Below are 18,281 nucleotides of genomic sequence, written 5' to 3' on the forward strand. Positions count from 1 at the left end.
TAACCCTAGCAATTGAATGGCATCAGTGATACGGAAAGTGATATTTTCAGTTAGCTCAAAACTAATTCTATCATTATTTAATGAGACTCTACTACTCTGCTTGATATATCTGTTAGCTTTTGACCATGCTGCTAAATTTCACTAGGATATAGATTGATTTTTGGGGCTCTCACGGATTCAGTCTTTCTGATTTATTGTTCCTTACATAGTTTCTTGCTCTGCTTATGTTGTCATTTTAGGGTCTTGGCTGTCCTTTGCAAATCCCAAGTATTGTAGAATCTGAATATAGTATTGACTGACTGTAACATTCATCCAAATAGCTATACAGCACTATGGGCAAAACTTGTTACCTCATGATGAGATATGTAGCAGATAGAATATCTGTTTAGGGGCATTCAGCTGTGAAGCAAACATGGAGAGCTAATGGGTCTAAATCCAGAGGACACTGTTTCAGTAAGGGCTTCTCTTAAGGTTAGGATCTACTAAGTAGTCTCCTCATAAATATTACCAGTGATAGTTCAAACTGTATTTCCAAAATTGCAGTATAATAATTACATTGTAGACACATGGAATAATATAATACTTTTACCTATTAATTGCTGTGACTATTAAATATAAATTTGAACAGTCTTGGCATGCACTCAACTTGTATATGCTGTTGACCTCCTGTGGTTTTGTTATTTTGAGCTATTGTTTCCAAGACATGTTGTGTTACTCATATTGCTATGACTCATCCAAGTAGCATGAAAAACTTGTAGCTGACAATAAACATGAAAAAAACCTTCACTGTAAGTTAGTCACTGTCTGGCCTAGCATAAGTATCATTTCGTCCTAATATTAAATCATCCACTCAAAGATTCTGTGCTATTCCCATTCATTTGCCTTTATATCAAAATTTTTTAATTTTAGAGTTGAATTATAGGCAGTTTTAACATGCAAAGTATACCCTCTGTGTGTGTATCTACACATTGAAATTTATTGTGTGTATATATAAAATATATACAGTTTATATAAAACATGTATGTAAAATATAAAGTATATTTGCATAGTTACAATATTTACATAATATGATAATCCATTGCCATTTTAGTAAAATATAGCGATGTGTAGTCAAATGCAGATTTTAGTATTCTAGTACTGCTTGTCTTCAAACTTAAAATACAATGATATGCATATTAATCGTTAAATGTTACAGTCAAAAACATGAGTTATACTTGACTTTGTTAGGAATTCAGGCATCAACAAACATCACTGTATTTGGGCCAGAATCACTGACCTGCTTAATGTTGTTTGAAGTTGAAATGAGAAGAAAATGGCAAAGTTTTCCACTAAATGTATTTAAAACCAGACATTTACTTATAACTGAGCAAATACCCAAAGCATTGAGACCAGATGAACAGTATCTTTATAGCAGCTTCCATGATGACTTCCCCCCCCCCCCCCCCCCCAACATATATCAATCCAACCCTACTTTTGTTATTTCTTTTCCCCTCGACTAAATAAATCCAATGTTTCAGCCTTCATGGGTGTATTTTCTAGATGCCTTGTACACTTTTCTGCTACAACTTTTTCCGGTTTGTCTGCTCTTAAAATGTAGTGCCCAAAATTTTGTTGTTTATGCAGTTTTGAGAGCAACCTGTGAAGTGGAAAAAAGGTCTCTTAAACATAACGTAGTCCTACTAGTATTTCCAAAGGTAAAACTTCCCTTTTTGGAAACTACATTGCTTTAAGTAATTTAGTTTATATATTGCTGTAACTTATAGATCTTGCTTTACTTTTGAAATTGTTTTTGCATTTGAGATTTTGAATGTTTTCTGGACATCTTGTATTTTTCTGCTGGACTCCTTTCAACTTTTCTGTCTCTCTTAATGTGTGGAACCTTGAATGATATGATATGCTGTTCCCTTTTGATGCATTAAAGGGGATGGAGTAATTTAGCAGAAAATAAACCCCCTCACCTTCTAATTCTCCTCACCGAGGTGGGAGGTTACATACAGCTAGGTTTAAACTGAGTGATGTCCAATTTACCACTATCAGTCCAGTTGTGTTTAATATGTATATTAAACTACCACGGGTCTGGATACACTGATAGCAGTCTGCACTGCCAGTCCAGTCTTACTTGTGAACTAGCACGGCTGCACTTTAAGGTAGGGTCATGTTCAATGAGAAACTGCGATGACCAGCTACTTAACAGTGCAGGGTTTTTTTGTGCAACAGATATATAGGTTCTTGGATTGCCAGCGATAGTGACTTTTTTCCAAAAAGGCACATGCAAATAAAATGTTATAAAGTATAAAATGCGCAGAAAAGTTACAAACAATACAGCCTGGCTATAAATGTTAAAGAATAACTCTCTAGAGAGATTTCTAAGTCTCCCAAAGAAGCACTTAGTTAAAGTCTCACCCAAGGCATCCCAAGGAGGGGAGAAGAAAGACTCAGCCCATTGACTGATCCCAGGAGTCTATCTCGGTGGTGTCTTCCCCACTTGTCCCTTCATTCATTCACTTTTTATACTTTTTTTTACTCTCAGGTAGAGCTTGAGTGACTCTAGTCATACATTCCTTTATTATGATTGGTGCAAAGTTCTCTCGCTTTCATTTAAAGGTACAGTTAATTTTAAATTTATCACGCATGCTTCCCAAGCAGGGAATTCACTCTCTTTGGGAGGCCATTTGAGTAGGAGGTCTTGATCTCCCACTACCACTATTATTTTACCCTAGCATCCTTGAGTCTTATCTCTTCAGCAATTTGTTTTCTTTCAGCAGTTAGCAGTCCTTGTCTGAAGGCTCCTTATTTACATTCTTGTTGAGCTCATCTGCCTTGAAGTGCTGAGTGGGCCAAGTTCCTGACTTTCTCGCAGATAATGAAGCTCCTGCTTGTGTCTTTGACACAGTTGTTGGCCCAGTAACAGACATCTTCTCATATATTTTCCATTTGACAGCCGCTATGCAGCTTATCAGCTGTATGGTACCATCACGTTCCCAATCCTGCAGGGAGTACAGCAGAGCCTGGCCGTGGTTTCTCCACTCCGCTCCACCCTCCACTACTCCTCTAGGATAGCAGGTTGTGTGGCTTAGGGGACTGTGGTGATGTAGATTCCGTGCATGCCAACTGTCCTGAAGACGCTAGCTGTATTTTAGCCTAAAAAGCTTTCCGTAATACTACACTTCTATTAGGACCCAATTTTTCTCTAATCCCCCCCCCCTCAAGGTGATTTTCCCACACCTTTATTTAATTGAATTTTCTTATCCAGTTTGGTCGCTTCTTTCAAATCACTGAAACATTTTGAATTCTGATCTTGCTGTCCATATTTTAAATTCTTTTCTAACTGGAAATCCTGTAAGCACATTACCGTGTGTAAATTGTAAAGAAAGCCAATACATAAGGTAACGGTGGCCTGTTGGAATGAGAGTAAACAAATCTTGTACTTACTTTTTTCCAGGTATTTTTATCTGTTCATTTTCTGAGAGGTGTTTCACATGTATGCACAGACACAATCACACACTTTGATAATAATTATCATCACATTCAGCAACTTTGTATCTACACAGCAGTTAAACTTTCCTCAAGTTATAACTGTTGTCAGGTTACATGACTATGAGTTTCAAGATAAGGTCAAGTTTCTTTCTACATCAGTGAGGGTGTGTGCAATGGGAGTACATACATAGAGGAAAACAGTTGGTATTGAGGAGCTAATATCCACACTATATATTTGGTAAGGAGTGGTTACTGAGGACTAGACTAGAGTTAGTCCAGCGAACTGAATGCCTTTTAGCAATTGCAGCAGGTTAGGTGGGTTCCTGGAATGTTGTCTGCTTTAGTTTCATCTCAGGACTGCCTAAGATGCAAACCAAAGCATGGTAAGTGTGATGACAGACTTGCTTAAAAAACGTCCTCGTGTTCCACACAATAGCAGCTTTCTCAGAAATAGGGGTTTGGGGTTTTTTGATTTTGGTTGGGTTTGGTTTTTTGTTTCCCTACATCAGAATTATGATTCTGGTTTGTTTTTTTTTAAGTAGGAAAAAAGACTTGAAGGTAATCTGGTATGTTAAATTAGGATTTCTCATTTGTGTCTGGGGTACAATGACAGGGAAAGGTTTAGGCTCATCTTTTATACATCTAAACAACTGTTGATGTACTTGTCTGAAACTGAACAATGAACTGTTTTTACTCACTGCCTTATCACACTGTTTTGCTTACACTGCTAGCCAATTTTTAGAGTTCATAACTTGTCAATAGAAATGCTAGAGCAGCAGTGGTGGCCTTAGGCAGTCTAAGAACATGGCATAAAAATAGATTGATACTAGGAAGTGTCATACTGTCATAACCAGTTAATGCACATAACTACCTAGTTTATTATCACTTAAATTTGAAAGGTGGAAGAAAATAGGTTGTATAATAACTTTCCTTATGTTTTATAATAATCTGATTATATCCACAGTTAAAAATGTAAAATCCTAAATATTTCAACTAACTTTTATTATTATTTTATTATTATTTATTATGGAGCTGATCTAGGCCAATTTAATAATCTATCTCATTAACAACTTTGGATTTCAGCATTACCATCATGCATTTTTCTCACAATATGGAAAATAATTGTGGTAAAAAACCCCATAATGTGGTCCTTGGGAGAATTTCTACTTGTTGAGCATAAACCTAAGTGTCTGATCTTACACCTTTTATGCTAATAAAATGGGTTTACTTAAAAGCAGAGTTTCTACAATATGCTGATTTTTCACATGGAGTGAGCAGTAGAACAGGAACATGGAATATGTTAAATATTTAAACTTACAGTAGCCTTCAATTAACTGTTCATTTAGATTATAAATTTCTTATTGTTGGTAGTAAATACACATAATGAATCATAGAATAGTTTGGAGTGTAAGGGACCTTTAAAGGGTATCTATCACCTCTCTGGGCAGCCTGTACCAATGTTTCGCTACCCCCATTGTAAAAAATGTTCTTCCTTATATCTAGTCTGAATCTACCCTCTTTCAGTTTAAAACCATTCCCCTTGTCCTATTGCTACAGGCCCTATTAAAGTCTGTCCTCATCTTTCTTATAAGCCCCCTTTTAATATTGAAAGGATGCAGTAAGGTCTCCCCGGACCCTTCTCTTCTTCAGGCTGAACAACCCCAACTCTCTCAGCCTGTCCTCATAGGAGAGGCACTCCATCTCTGATCATTTTTGTGGCCCTCCTCTGGACCCATTCCAACAGGTCCGTGTTTTTCTTGTACTGAGGACTCCAGAGCTGGATGCAGGACTCCAGGTGGGGTCTCACGAGAGCAGAGTAGAGGGGGAGAATCACCTCTCTCAAGCTGTTGGCCATGCTTTTGATGGAGCCCAGGGTTCAGTTGGCTTTCTGGGGTGCGAGCACACATTGCCGGCTCATGTTGAGCTTTTTATCCACTAGTACACCCAAGTCCTCCTTCTCAGGGCTGCTCTCAATCCATTCTCTGCCCAGCCTGTATTGATACTGGGGGTTGCCCCAACCCAGGTGCAGAACCTTGCACTTGGCACAGAACATGAACATGGCACAGTCTTGATATATTTTAATAATATTATAACAGAGAGATTCACTAGTTGGCACAAAGTCTTCCTGAATTCCTCACTGAGGAGAAATGGCTAATACCATACTGGCTCAGAACTGAAAGCAAAACTGGAACCTCCTTCAAAAAGGACAAAGTGCACAGCTATTGCAATCAGTATTAGTCACTTGAGTTTTTCGAAGTGCTTTGGGAATTGGACTTAATATTAAAGTATTTTATAATTTTAACTAGGGGTAGTAAATGAGATAAGTAGGAATTTCTTTGCCGCTCTTGCAAAGGAGAACAGCATCAGCTCTTCTTACAGAAGAGACAGTTTTCCTTTTCTCAAGAGGCTAAAACATAGGCATGTGCTAGATTGCCTGCCCCTTTTGAGATCGGTTTTGGACGTGAAAATTTTACTTGTAAATCTTCAGTTTTGTGCTCAAAATAGACAGATATGGTTCAAATGTTTGGAATTTGCAACAGTTTATTGGTGTCTTTTTATGTGTATAAATTCAGCCTTTGCACTGATTGTTTTCAGAGGTACAAATTCTATGGAATCGATGGCAGGCCAGGCCAAATGTCACTTAAGGGCTTTTGGTGGTGCCTTTTTTCTATGCCTGTGCTGCTGTGGCAAAATAATGACAGTGAACCATCAGTATCAGTCTTTGCTTCAAAACTCACCTATGATTTGAAGAATCAGTCAGCAGTATTCAAGCGAGCAGAGGTTATCTTTATTCGGCAGCGCTGGGTGCATGGGGGATTGCTCCACCAAAGTCATGCACACCGAGGGAACGTTTCAGCCCCCTCTTTATACAAGTCACTCATGTCTATTCATTAACTTTCTGGGAAATCATTAACATATCTGGCACCTGGACAATTAGCACATTCCATTCAAGGACCTAGTATATCTTCAAGTTAACAACATTAACATATCTTGTGCCTGGACAATGTCCTTGAGGAGTTGTCTCTATGTAGACTCTATTGCTCAGCGGCCGTGTTTAAAGTTTCCATCTTCGCCACGTTGCATGTACCACAGGAATCTAAGACCAAATGTCCCTTCTAAAGATAACCAACCCAAGGACTTAGCAGTCTGTGCATCCGTCATGTGGCAATAAGGGTCCTTGGACATTTCCTGACTTCTAACTAAACATAGGTGCGTCATCCTTTACATAAGTGGTACAGCATTCACTATTCACCTAAGTCCTTTTTTGAATGCAGATGTGCTTTGACTTCAGTCTTTTTCATCTCTGCTCAGGTTACCAATTGCACAACTAATAGCCCTTCTGAAAATAACTTAAAGGCAGCAAGAGGAGCAATCTGGAGTTGAAAAATTAACCTGTAGGCAGTTTACATAATTGTGCAAACTTTTTTCTAGTATGAGAGGCCACAGGTTTGTGTTTCTGATGTATATAGCATAGAATACTGACAGCAGAAATTCTCAGGGAAGTCTGAAGTTGGTAAATTTCCTCTTGCCATCAATGAAATTCCTCAGCTTTCTTCGAAAGCATTTCCAGAAATCTTCAGTTTTACATAGTCATTTTTAAAGACTTATTAGTAATAGATGTTTTCTTCTATTTTCAGCTTCTTTGTAATACTGGCCATGCTGAAGAAAAGCTAGGTTTTACATATGACGGCATCATAATATGGTAAGTAGTAAGGAGCACTAGAGCAATACTAGGCTACTTTAATTATTCTAGGTGCAATTAAATAAATTTTTTTGTTGTACTCTTGAGCAAGTATTTTGTAGTTTTAATGTGTTTGAAATTTCACAATGCAAATATATGCGCCTTAAAAATATTTTAATGAGTAAAATTAAATACATTATATGCTTTTGCGCAAAGAGGGGGAAAACCCCCTCCAAAATAAAGTATGGATTTCTTTATTATATTCCTCATAAATGTAAAAGATACTTCTAAATATCTCAGTACTTGGAGAAAGCACTTTTAGTAAATGTGCTCTTACAGAATTTAGAGCATACTCTTGATGTAGAACCAGGATTTAAAGATAAATATTTTACATTAATTTGATGTGAATATCTTTGTAGCATTGCTTTCCTTGCTAGTAAAACACCCTGTGTATGTACTTTCAAGGGGAATTTCCCTATATTGTGTTGCCATTTGACAGTCAAAAGTAATTACATGCTTTTTTCCAGAACTTCTGTGTTTTTGCACAGACATTGGTAAACTTGTCTTGAGGCTTAGCATTGGTGGCAGAAACAACTAAAATCTAGTATTTAATATAATTTAGGTGTTCGTTCAGTTTAGTTATATGACTTTAAAAAGCAAGCAAGCTTAGAAAAGCTAGTTACTCTTTAGGTAAAAATTTGGGAAAACCTAGTACTTTTTCTTGTGGAAATATTGTAAGTTGTTTTGTTAAATAGAACTGATTTTCCTTGCTAGAGCTAAAAAATGTTAATAAGTGGTTTTGTGAATCTGCATTTTGCTGTGAGCTTTAATAGGTTATTGTCTTCTGATCTTATTTATGTAATCTATTATAGTGTTTTATGACGGGACTAAACATCACTTAAGAGTATAACTTCAAAATTCAGAGTTCTTTACCAAATATTTTTAAATACAGGTCTTAAAAGGTTATACAAATACTATTGTTTATTTTTATAGGAAAAAGTTTGCATAAAGATCTGCTAATCCAAACATAATTAAGGATATTGATAAGGAGCAGATAAAATTATTATTCTAAGCAGACAAGTGAAGAAAAACAGCCTTCTACTTAAAAAAAAAAAAAAGAAGGCAAAAACAGTTTCTCAAAAAATTAAAGACTGAGCAGGAAAATTATCTTGGTTAGCAATGTTACTTTGGTCAGTCCAGTGATTCTTCTGTGTATGTACATGAGAAGCAAATTTTTTATACATATATGTAATTATTCTGCTATAGTGATAATTTTCAAAGCTCAAGCATACAACCCAAATAGATATTAACAACCATAATTGTGCTGGTTGGTGCTTTTTCAGAAATATTTATAGGATGGATTGTTTTTATGAAATACAGATATTTCAAGCAATTTTAAAAATTTTGCCCTACAGGATTATAGCCATTCTGCAGTAGTATTCTGTTTGCAGGTTATTTTGCTATACAGCTACTCTGAGTAACCTGCATATACTGAGCTTTTTAATTAATTTAGGAAATTACCTTGAGGGTAGGCTAAGTCCTTCGGAAATAATATGGGAGTTCTGTAATTTGCTCTGATGATGTTCTCAAGTTTATCTTAATTTCTATAGGAAAACTTTTTTGTTCTACAGAATAAACATGTTGAGAAGCATGAATGGAAAACCTTAAAGCAGGGGTCCTCAAACTACGGCCCGTGGGCTGGATACGGCCCCCCAGGGTCCTCAATCCGTCCCCTGGTATTTACAGAACCCCCCCGCCGGGGGTTGGGGGGGGGGGGGGACCCAAGCAGCCGCAGATGACTGCCTGCCCCTTCATCTGCGCTGGCCCCCTGGTTAAAAAGTTTGAGGACCCCTGCCTAAGGGCAAGGAGAGAAGACACCCTACTTTTAAAATTGGTCTGAGACTTGGCAAGTGGGGCTTAAAAGCAACCTTAACTTTTCTTCTCCTTGGGTAGATATTTTCAGAACTTTATCATAGGTACCTGCTTGTAGAGCTTAACTTGTATATTTATATGTAAAGTTTAACATTTATTATTGAGGATAGGGAACACTATAGGCAAATTGTGTTGAACGGTTCATCTGGGCAGTGTCCCGTACTCAAATTCCCTTCATAGCTAAAGTTCCTTTATCCTTTAGGAAGTATTTTTCAGGGAAACAGTAGCAGATCATGCAAAGCCTTCTGCTAAAGCCTTTCATGCAGTTCTCTAGCAGAAGCCTACTCAAAGGACTAACAAATTATGAACTCAAACCCTACTCTAACTGCATACCTCAAAGAGGAGCCTGATAACAGTGTTGAAAACTTGCAAATTAAAAGTAATTGCAAACAGCTGTCACTGTTTTAATTGGCATTCATCACAACTGCATCTGTATTATGCTGACACTGGGATCCTGGTGTATTTAATCTCAGAACGTGTCATCTTCTGAGAGATTAGATCATAAAAGCATGAGGGCAACATATTTGTCAGGGTTGAAGGTTATTAACATGCGCTGAAAGCAGCAAAGAGTGAGCAAGCTATGTAGAGGAGCAACTAGAGCAAGCAGTGTTATTTTGTAAAACCGACTAGCTTTTTCGTTTGGATTCTCTTTCCCAATAACTTTTTTCCATGTTTCTGAATTTGTATTTTGCTGTTAGTGTAAGGCATAATTCAGTATTGTGACCCAAAGAGTCATGTAGGATGAACTCACTCCCCTTGGGACCAGCAACTAAGTTTGTGATTCCCTTGGACTGAATTAAGGTGAAACAACACCAACCAGCCAGCTTTATTAACACAAAATACAAGATGTGGTTAAATTCAGTGACAATTACCTTACCTGGATAAGCAAGTCCCGTGCCACATGTTACTTAGATCTAGTCACTATTCAATAAAGAGAGGAGAATGAATATTACCACCTATGGATCTAAGAAGATCCTCTTCACCCTGGGTGTCTTGATGGTAGAAGCCCCACCCAAACTTTCATCATTTCAGGTGTTATGCTTTAGAGAGGACACCTCCTCATTTACATACAAAGTGAGGGTGGGTGTGGTCTGTGTGTGAGCAGTGGTCCCAGGGGGTCCTCATCAGTGGTCGTGAGGGGTTTAGGCAACCCCTGCTGTGCATGAGCAGTTGCCTTGTGTTACCACGGAAGTTTTTTCCAGGAAGTGCTAGCTAGATCTTGCCTTTGCAAGACCTAAAGCCATTACATCCTGTGCTGATACAAAGATCGGCAGCATCCAAACCCCCTTGCTTTCTAACCTTGCTGAAGTGGGAGGCTAGGTGTGGCTGAGTAAGGAGTCTGACAGAATAAAAATAACAGCAGACTGTTATTAAACAAGGCATTCTTTATTACAGCGTTGGGGTAGGACTGGGGATAGTTCCACCATAAGTGCTCCAACAATCTGGCAAACTTTCAGAGGCTATATACCATAGTTACACATATACATGGGATTTCCTGGAACTCATTAGCATATGCAAGTGTCTGGTCCGCATGTGCAGTAGTCTCTCCTGGTGGTCTCCGAGTCTTCTATTGTTGCCATTCTTTTGTAACTTTCTTATCGTTATGGTCCTGCACATCTCTGTAAGGTAAAATTTTCCCAGAGCCTCTTTTGTTCAGGTAAGTACGTATGGTGCTTATGGCATCTTCCTTGTTCTTGGGCCTTAACCCTTTCAGTACCACTTTGTGGTTACCATGTTAGGCAACAGCAGCTCACTTTGCAATAGCTACAGCTGATTTGTTCCTCTCCAATTTGAGCAGAACAGCTTTGCGCCATTTCTGCTTGAATTTGTGCACTAAGCAATGTTTAAGGCAATTATCAATATATCAGTTCCTTACATTCAGAAATATTCATTAGCTTGTTAATGGTGGTGGTTAGGCAGATGTTTCTAGTTAGAGTGAGCACAGACACATAGTAATTGGGATTGGTTATGAGAGCAACTAGGCTATGTTTTTGCTCCTTGTTTACGAGTGCTTCATCATGTAGAGACACTTAAGTTATACTCTTTTTCTCCTTCTTGTGAATGTAGAATTATGGCAATGTTTGTTTAAAATCTTTTTGCATAAAATGGTTATAATGTGTGTTGGCCATCAGCTTGTAATGCTGAAACATGCTGGCTTACATTGGGAAAACTTCACTGTTACTGGAACCAGAAACATTTCTTTGGTTTATATGTTCAGAAAGAGACATTCATGAATATACTTTCACAGAGCAGAAGACTTATAACTTGTTACAAATATAGAGGAAATGGCTCACATGAAAAATAGGTATAACAATGATTCACAGAGCTGTGAACTTACCCATCTGAAAATCATCTTGAGCAGTGAGGAAAAAAATTCTGGAGACTTGGGGCTGTACTCTGGGACAAAAATGCAAACTGACATTTTATTTATATAAGGTTCCTTTTAAAATCACTCAGTAGTGACGGGCAGAATCAGACTCCACAATCTTATCAGATTGTAAAATAGGTATGTTTATTCAGCGCTGGGCAGCACTACCCCCCAAAGCCATACGCGCCCGGGTCAACAATTTGCCTCAATTTATATAATCAAATGCTGCATATACATAAGATTTCCAAATATGCATATACATATTCATAACCTAGCCCCGCTTCATATTAAAATTAGTTCCAAGAAGTCATTTCCATAAGTCCCTCCCAACTATGCTTGTGTGGTGCCTCTTGGTGGGGGTTGTGGGGACGAAGGTCTTGGTAGTCTCCCTCGCTCTGAACTTTTTACCTTCTTTCTTCGCAGACTCAGTTGTTCCTTGGTCTTTGTCCAAACTATAGAGTTGGTTTTAGCTAGTTCTCATCACGAACTGTCCTTCAGGAGGAAGTGTAGACTCCTTGCTTCAGTTAATTTACACAATGGTTAGTAAAACAAAGCATTATTTATCAACAACAGTCTAGGTAATCGTTAAGCAATTAGATCTACTAAAATTTCTTTAACCCCTTCCCTCAGTCCCCCCTTTTCTAGAAAATTAGTAAATTCTTTTACTATACTCAATCTAATACATTGGTTTTTTATCTAACAATTTTTCAAAATATTTGTTGGACTCTAGTTTCCATTGTAATTGATTTTTCTTCCATTCACTATAGGAATCTCCTGTGTTTTGGAAACACCACAAGCCGCGTCAAACTGTTATGCAAAATATTATGGACAACAGGATAATTATTATTATTATTATAACAATTGTTTTAACCATGTTAAATTTGGTAACCAGAAGGTCAGTTTTTCCCACAGCTCGGAAAACCCCCAAGATATGTCATCTTGAGTTACTTCATGTAAGATCTTTGCCTGTTTCCTGATTTCCTGTAAGTCAGCAGTGATTCGGCCATCTGGTCTACGTACATACAACAGCTGACATGAATTATTGTACATACCCCTCCTTGCGAGGCTAATAATAGATCTAAAGCCATACGATTTTGTGCTACTACTTTTGACAGGCTTGTAATTTCTTCTTGGAGGGCTCTGATTGCATCTATAGTTTTGTTTTCAATTGTTTATATTACAGCTGAGATGTTCACTATAGCTTTCTCTAACTCACTAACTCCCAATGATGGGATTAGCCATCGTATAAAGCTATGATAGCCTGTCGGCCTTTCAATTAAGGGGTTATCTGTCCTTTGATTTCTGATCAAAATGCTCCTCTGTCCTCTTCTCACAGGGTCTAGTGTTGTTTTATCAATAATAGTGATGTTAGGAAGCAGAGCGCCTAAGGTACACACTCCTTGCTACCCCAGAGGCAAAGTTTTCCGAGCTGCTGTGCCACACAACCAATACCACCCTGTTCCTACCGGAACTGGAAGACCAGTATAATTATGTGCCTGGAACGCTGGGTCTATAGTTGTCTTGTTCAATGAAATGGATTCGTTACACTTTGAGTATTTTCTGACAAACATGCCGTTTCCCGAACTTACCAAACAACGGTCTCCCAAGGTATTGGCTGTTATTGTTTCCATTTCTAGCTCCTAGTCCCACTTGGCTTGGGAATCTTTTCCAAGAGTGGCATTTTGCCAGAAAGTAACATTTGTCCAAGAAACATTCAATGGCAATGGAACACCTATTAAGGGCATTCCATGGCCAGAATGTTTTGGCATTTGGGTACAAATCCAACAATCAGTTTTATTTATAATTTGGGTAATATTCTGTGTTAACTGTACATACAAATTCTCTTGCCAAGCAGCCACGCTAATCACCTGTAGGTGCTGACGCAGAAGGCTCGGACGCAACTTATATGACCAATGCGATCAAGTTAGTGCCCCTTTATTAATAGACTCACAGCAATTTATACTCTACAGCTAAAAATACACACGCTACGCAGGCTTTGTTATGTAAAAGGTGATAGGTTAAACCTACTTGTTCACACGCTTCCATCTCCCCTATGATTGGTCCTGGTGTGGTGCCCACACGCTGCTCCCCCCTTGTGCAGGCATCCTGTTTTTTCTCATCTTTCTGTCCAAGTCTCTTATCTCTCTGTGAATACACAGTTTCTTTGTCTCCCTTGGCCTTGCATATGTCCTTCATAACACCTGCAGCTTGTTAGAGCTGCGGCCTGTTATTACAACCCAGTTATTCGGTCTGGATTGTTCATAATATGTCTGTTTTCTTCCAGCCACTCCACAAATCCCCCTTTTTGTTTTTGAGCAATCCAGACCCCATTCTTAGACATCTGTTTGTTTAACCCATTCATTATGCGTTGCAAACATTGTTACTTCCTTGTTTGTTTCAATCTCAAAATCAAGAACACTATTGACACTACCAGTGCTCCTTTAACTACAGTCTGCAACCATCCCCTCAGCCCGAGGCTATTGAGCCAGTCAGAAAAAGGATCATGTCTTTCAGTAACGTGTTTCATATTCTTGCGCAGTGCTGCTAATTGCTGAGCTATGCTTTTTGAGTGATCAGACAAATTGAAACAACACATCCCTTCAAAATCTTCACAACCATGTCCATGTGCTAACAATAAAAAATCTATGGCAACTTGATTCTGCAAAGTAACATGTCTAACACCCTCTACATCAGTAAGTAGCTCACTTATCATTCGTGAAGTCAAATTAAATTGTTTCTGGCCCCAACATGCTAATCTACGTATATTTTTTTGCATTTATGGCTGCCATTCCTCCTGGAAGAAAAATGGATGTGGCTATAGCAGCGGCTACTGATGGCAGCTGTATGTTGTCATTACATGTATCATCAAATGTTCGAATAGATCTGCGTGATCTCCCATAATTCCTATTGGCATTTAATAAATCTTTCATGTGAGGAGCAAACGATGTTAACCGTCCAAGGTAACGAGGCCCACCAACAGGTTGCATGGGAATACCAGGCCATCCTCTATCTCCACTAATCAGAAACACTCCTGGCGGAAGTTTTAAGCACCACAGGAGGTTTTACATGTAACCCTCCTGTTCTTAAGTTACTCTAAAGAGAATGCCCTGTGACATTTAGATAACCTACATACCGGCCCTGTTCCCCTTGCCTTGTAAACCAACTATGCCACGGTTTATCAAACCAGATAACTCCTGTACCATTCACTGGTTGGAGCTGTGATGACATGCTTTTACAACCTGGCATTGTGGTTGCAGTAACATTAACATATTTGACAGGCACAACACTAGCCAATAAGTCTTAACTCCTGTAAAGGTAACTGATATAATTGATTTAAATTCTCAATGACCGTTTTCTGGCAAGCTGCGCAACACATAGAGGGCCAAACATATCTGCCATTTGGGCTTAAACAAGAACCGCTTTCTCTGTTAGCCAGGCTTACGCTCTGTGGATTCCAATACCCATCAAAGTCTGTTTCATTCTCCTGCAAAGGGATACCTATCAAACAGGTTCGAAAAGGGTTATCTGCTTGTTGCAAGCTCAGATAAAAATCTGTTACCCCAGCTGTATTTGCCCATGTTACCCAAATATTCGTTCTGGGTAAAATGTCAGAAATTCCCTCGCTACCTGGCAGAAAACAAATTAACATAACCATGATCCACATTTGAGGTGTTGCCATCATTTTACCTCCTTTTTCCAACTGCTCCAATGCACCTGCAAGCTTCGAGGAATGTTTATTCTAATTCTACAAATCCTGTCAACTATCTTATTATTCTGATTAATACACTGCAAAGCTAAGCATCGTAAAAGCCTGAAAGTAATTTCTGCTAAAAACCCTTCACCTAAGGTCCTTAATTAAGCTTAAAACCTCAAGAAAACTATTGTTATTCTCTAAGTATTGACACTTGTCTTTCTATATTAACAGCAGATTACCAGTATGCTAACACAGCTACAAAGTCAGACAACCCGCTCGCTTCAGAACAAAACACAACCCGATCATTACATGAGTGACATTTAAACACACTATCCCGATCACATGCACGTGTGACTTTCCAAGTCTTCTTGTCACACCATGCGCAATGTATTAAAACCCAAGTTCAGACCACGCTCTCTGCAAGCTGTGTCGTTTTTCTTGATCTGTTCTGAGCTGAGCGGCTGCCTTCACATGGAGTCAAGACCAGGTTCAGTCGATGTTGGTGTCGTTGAAGTGCCTCAGGACGTAAGGCTACCGTCGATATTGACCCATGCCCTGTAAAACATAAGAAATTAAACCTGATCCTCTACTTAAGGGGTCCTCAAACTTTTTAAACAGCCTTCTGCACTGCCTCTTGAACCTCGAAAGGATGCCCCACTCCCCAGCCAGAGGGCCCCCCGCTGGAGAGTCAGACATTCTGGGGGACAGGGAGGATTGGGGGCAGCTTGATGATGGTCTGTATCCCTGGCATGATGTTAAAATCCTCCATCGACAATTAAAAGAGTTAAAGACTAATTGAAAGGAAGGCCAAGCTCCAATACAAGAGTGGGTTAAGAAAGACCATGTGTCCTCAAACTTTTTAAACAGGGGGCCGGTTCACTGTCCCTCAGACACTGTCGGGGGCCGGACTATAGTTTGGAAAAAAATGAACAAATCCCTATGCACACTGCACATATTTTGTTTGTAGTAGTGCACAAAAAACAGGGAAAAGAATGCAATATTTTAAATTAAGAACAATTGTAATCAACAAAAACCAATAATATTTCAATGTGAACTATGGGCCTGCTTTTGGCTAATGAGATGGTCAGTGTTAGGTTCCATATTTGTCACTGCCAGTCGTAGCAAGTGATGCAAGTGTTCATCAGTTAGTCTGGATCTGACTGGAGATTTCAGATGTTTCATTCGGGAAAAAGTCTGCTCACAGACATAGGTGCTGCCAAAGATGGTTGCAATTTGGAGTGCATGGTTCCTGAGATTATGAGATGTCTCTGAGGGGAGAGACGCATAGAAATTAGTAAGGCTGCTTGATTTGAATGCATCTTTCAGCGAGTCACAAGTCTGTAGCTCGGCCAATTCCATTTGGTAAATCGGATCAACAGTTTCAATGTCAACAGAAAATGGGTTCCGGAAAAGCTGCATGTCCTGTTCATGGAGACGAAGCTCTTTAAATCTAATTTGAAACTCCTTTTGCAACATTTCTAGTACATCCATACACGTTTTGTTTGGGAATGCGACTGCTGGTTTTTCTGCAGACAGGTTTTGAGTTGTGGGGAGATGGCAGAAGTTTTCCTCCTTTACTTGGTTAATGAGCAGGTCTAATTTGACTTGAAATGCTTTCACATGTGAATACACATCACAGATGAGCTTCCCCTTTCCTTGAAGCTGGACACTGAAATTGTTGAGTAGCTCTGTTACATCTGTCAGAAACGCAAGGTGCCATTTCCGTTCTGCATCTTTGAGCTCTGGTACTTCTTTGTTTTTAGAAAGCACAAAATCATAAACCTGTGGAAGTAAGTCATAAAATCGTTTCAAAACTGTCCCTCGACTCAGCCAGCGGACTTCTGTGTGGTACAGAATATCTTCATAGGCAACATTTAGCTCAGACAGAAATTCCTGACACTGTCTGTGGTTTAGTGCGTGAGCTCTAATGCAGTTAACACAAGAAAGCACAATTTTCATGACAGAGTCCAGCTTCAGTGATTTACAACACAGGGCTTGTTGGTGGATGATGCGGTGTATGGCTATTGGATGTGAATGGCTGCGTTTGTCCATCTCTTTGTTAATGTGTGCAACCACTCCTTTCATGGACCCCACCACGCTAGGAGCACCACCAGGTGTCACACTGAATAGTTTACCCCAGTCCAGCTCCAAATCGTTCATAGTTTGGCAAACTTTCTCATGGATATCCTCTCCTGTAGTTGTTCCTTTGGTGCTTTTCAGTGCAGCAAGCTCCTCTGTGACTTTGAAACGATCATTTGTCCCACGAATGAAAATTAGAAGTTGTGCAGAATCACGAACATCATTGCTTTTGGCGAGTGCCAATGAGAAACAGCAAAGTTTTTTTGAGGAGTTTTGCAACTGCAGATTCAAATTTTCCCCCATTTCTTCAGTCCTTCGTGTAATTGCAGGTCCTGAAAGCCTCACTGTACTAAATAAATCCGCCTTCTCTGGACACATCTCTTTGGCCACAGAAAGAAGGCATTCTTTAACAAATTCTCCCTCTGTGAATGCTCTGCCAGTGCGCGCTACGAGCTTGGCAACTTGATAGCTTGCTCGAAGTGATGACATATTGAGCTGCTTTTGCTTCACAAACGTATTTTGCTGAGTTGTCAATCCATGTTTCAGTCTTAATATTTTATCTTTTCTCACTTGTCCGACCAAAGAATCATATTTACCTTTATGTTGAGTTTCGTAGTGTCGACGCAAATTGTATTCCTTTGACACAGACACTGAATTCTGGCATATCAGACAAACAGCTCGCTCTTTGTACTCCGTGACAAAATAATCAGAAGTCCACTTTTCTTGGAACACCCCGCACTCGGAGTCAATTGTTCTTTTTTTTGACACGATGGTGCGCGCGCTTCCTACTGGTGCTGGCTTGCTTGTCCTGCCTGGGAGCTGGAGGGAGGGAGGGAGAGACGGGGGAGCCGCCCCCCTCGCTGATGCCGCCGCCCCCCTCCTCAGCCCGGCCGCGCAGTCCGGACAGGGTGGCCAGAAGGGACTGAAGGGACTTTGCCGCGCCGGGGCTCTGGCGATTCGCCCGAGTTGGCTGGACCTCGCAGTGCAGAGGCTGCCGACTGAGCTTGCCCGGCAGAGGAGATGGGTGTGTGTGTGTGTCTGTAAATACC

The 18,281-nt window shown here is 39.6% G+C and overlaps 1 protein-coding gene across 1 annotated transcript in view; it reads left to right on the top strand.

Moving 5' to 3' along the window:
• Window positions 1–18,281, top strand: part of LOC130141893 (rapamycin-insensitive companion of mTOR-like) — a 109,237-nt gene that overhangs the window by 19,647 nt on the left and 71,309 nt on the right. The window contains 1 exon segment of the mRNA XM_056323190.1: window positions 7,116–7,180. Within this exon segment, the coding sequence (XP_056179165.1) occupies window positions 7,116–7,180 (65 nt within the window).

This window comes from Falco biarmicus, chromosome W (assembly GCF_023638135.1).
Source record: "Falco biarmicus isolate bFalBia1 chromosome W, bFalBia1.pri, whole genome shotgun sequence".
Classification (NCBI taxonomy): domain Eukaryota; kingdom Metazoa; phylum Chordata; class Aves; order Falconiformes; family Falconidae; genus Falco; species Falco biarmicus.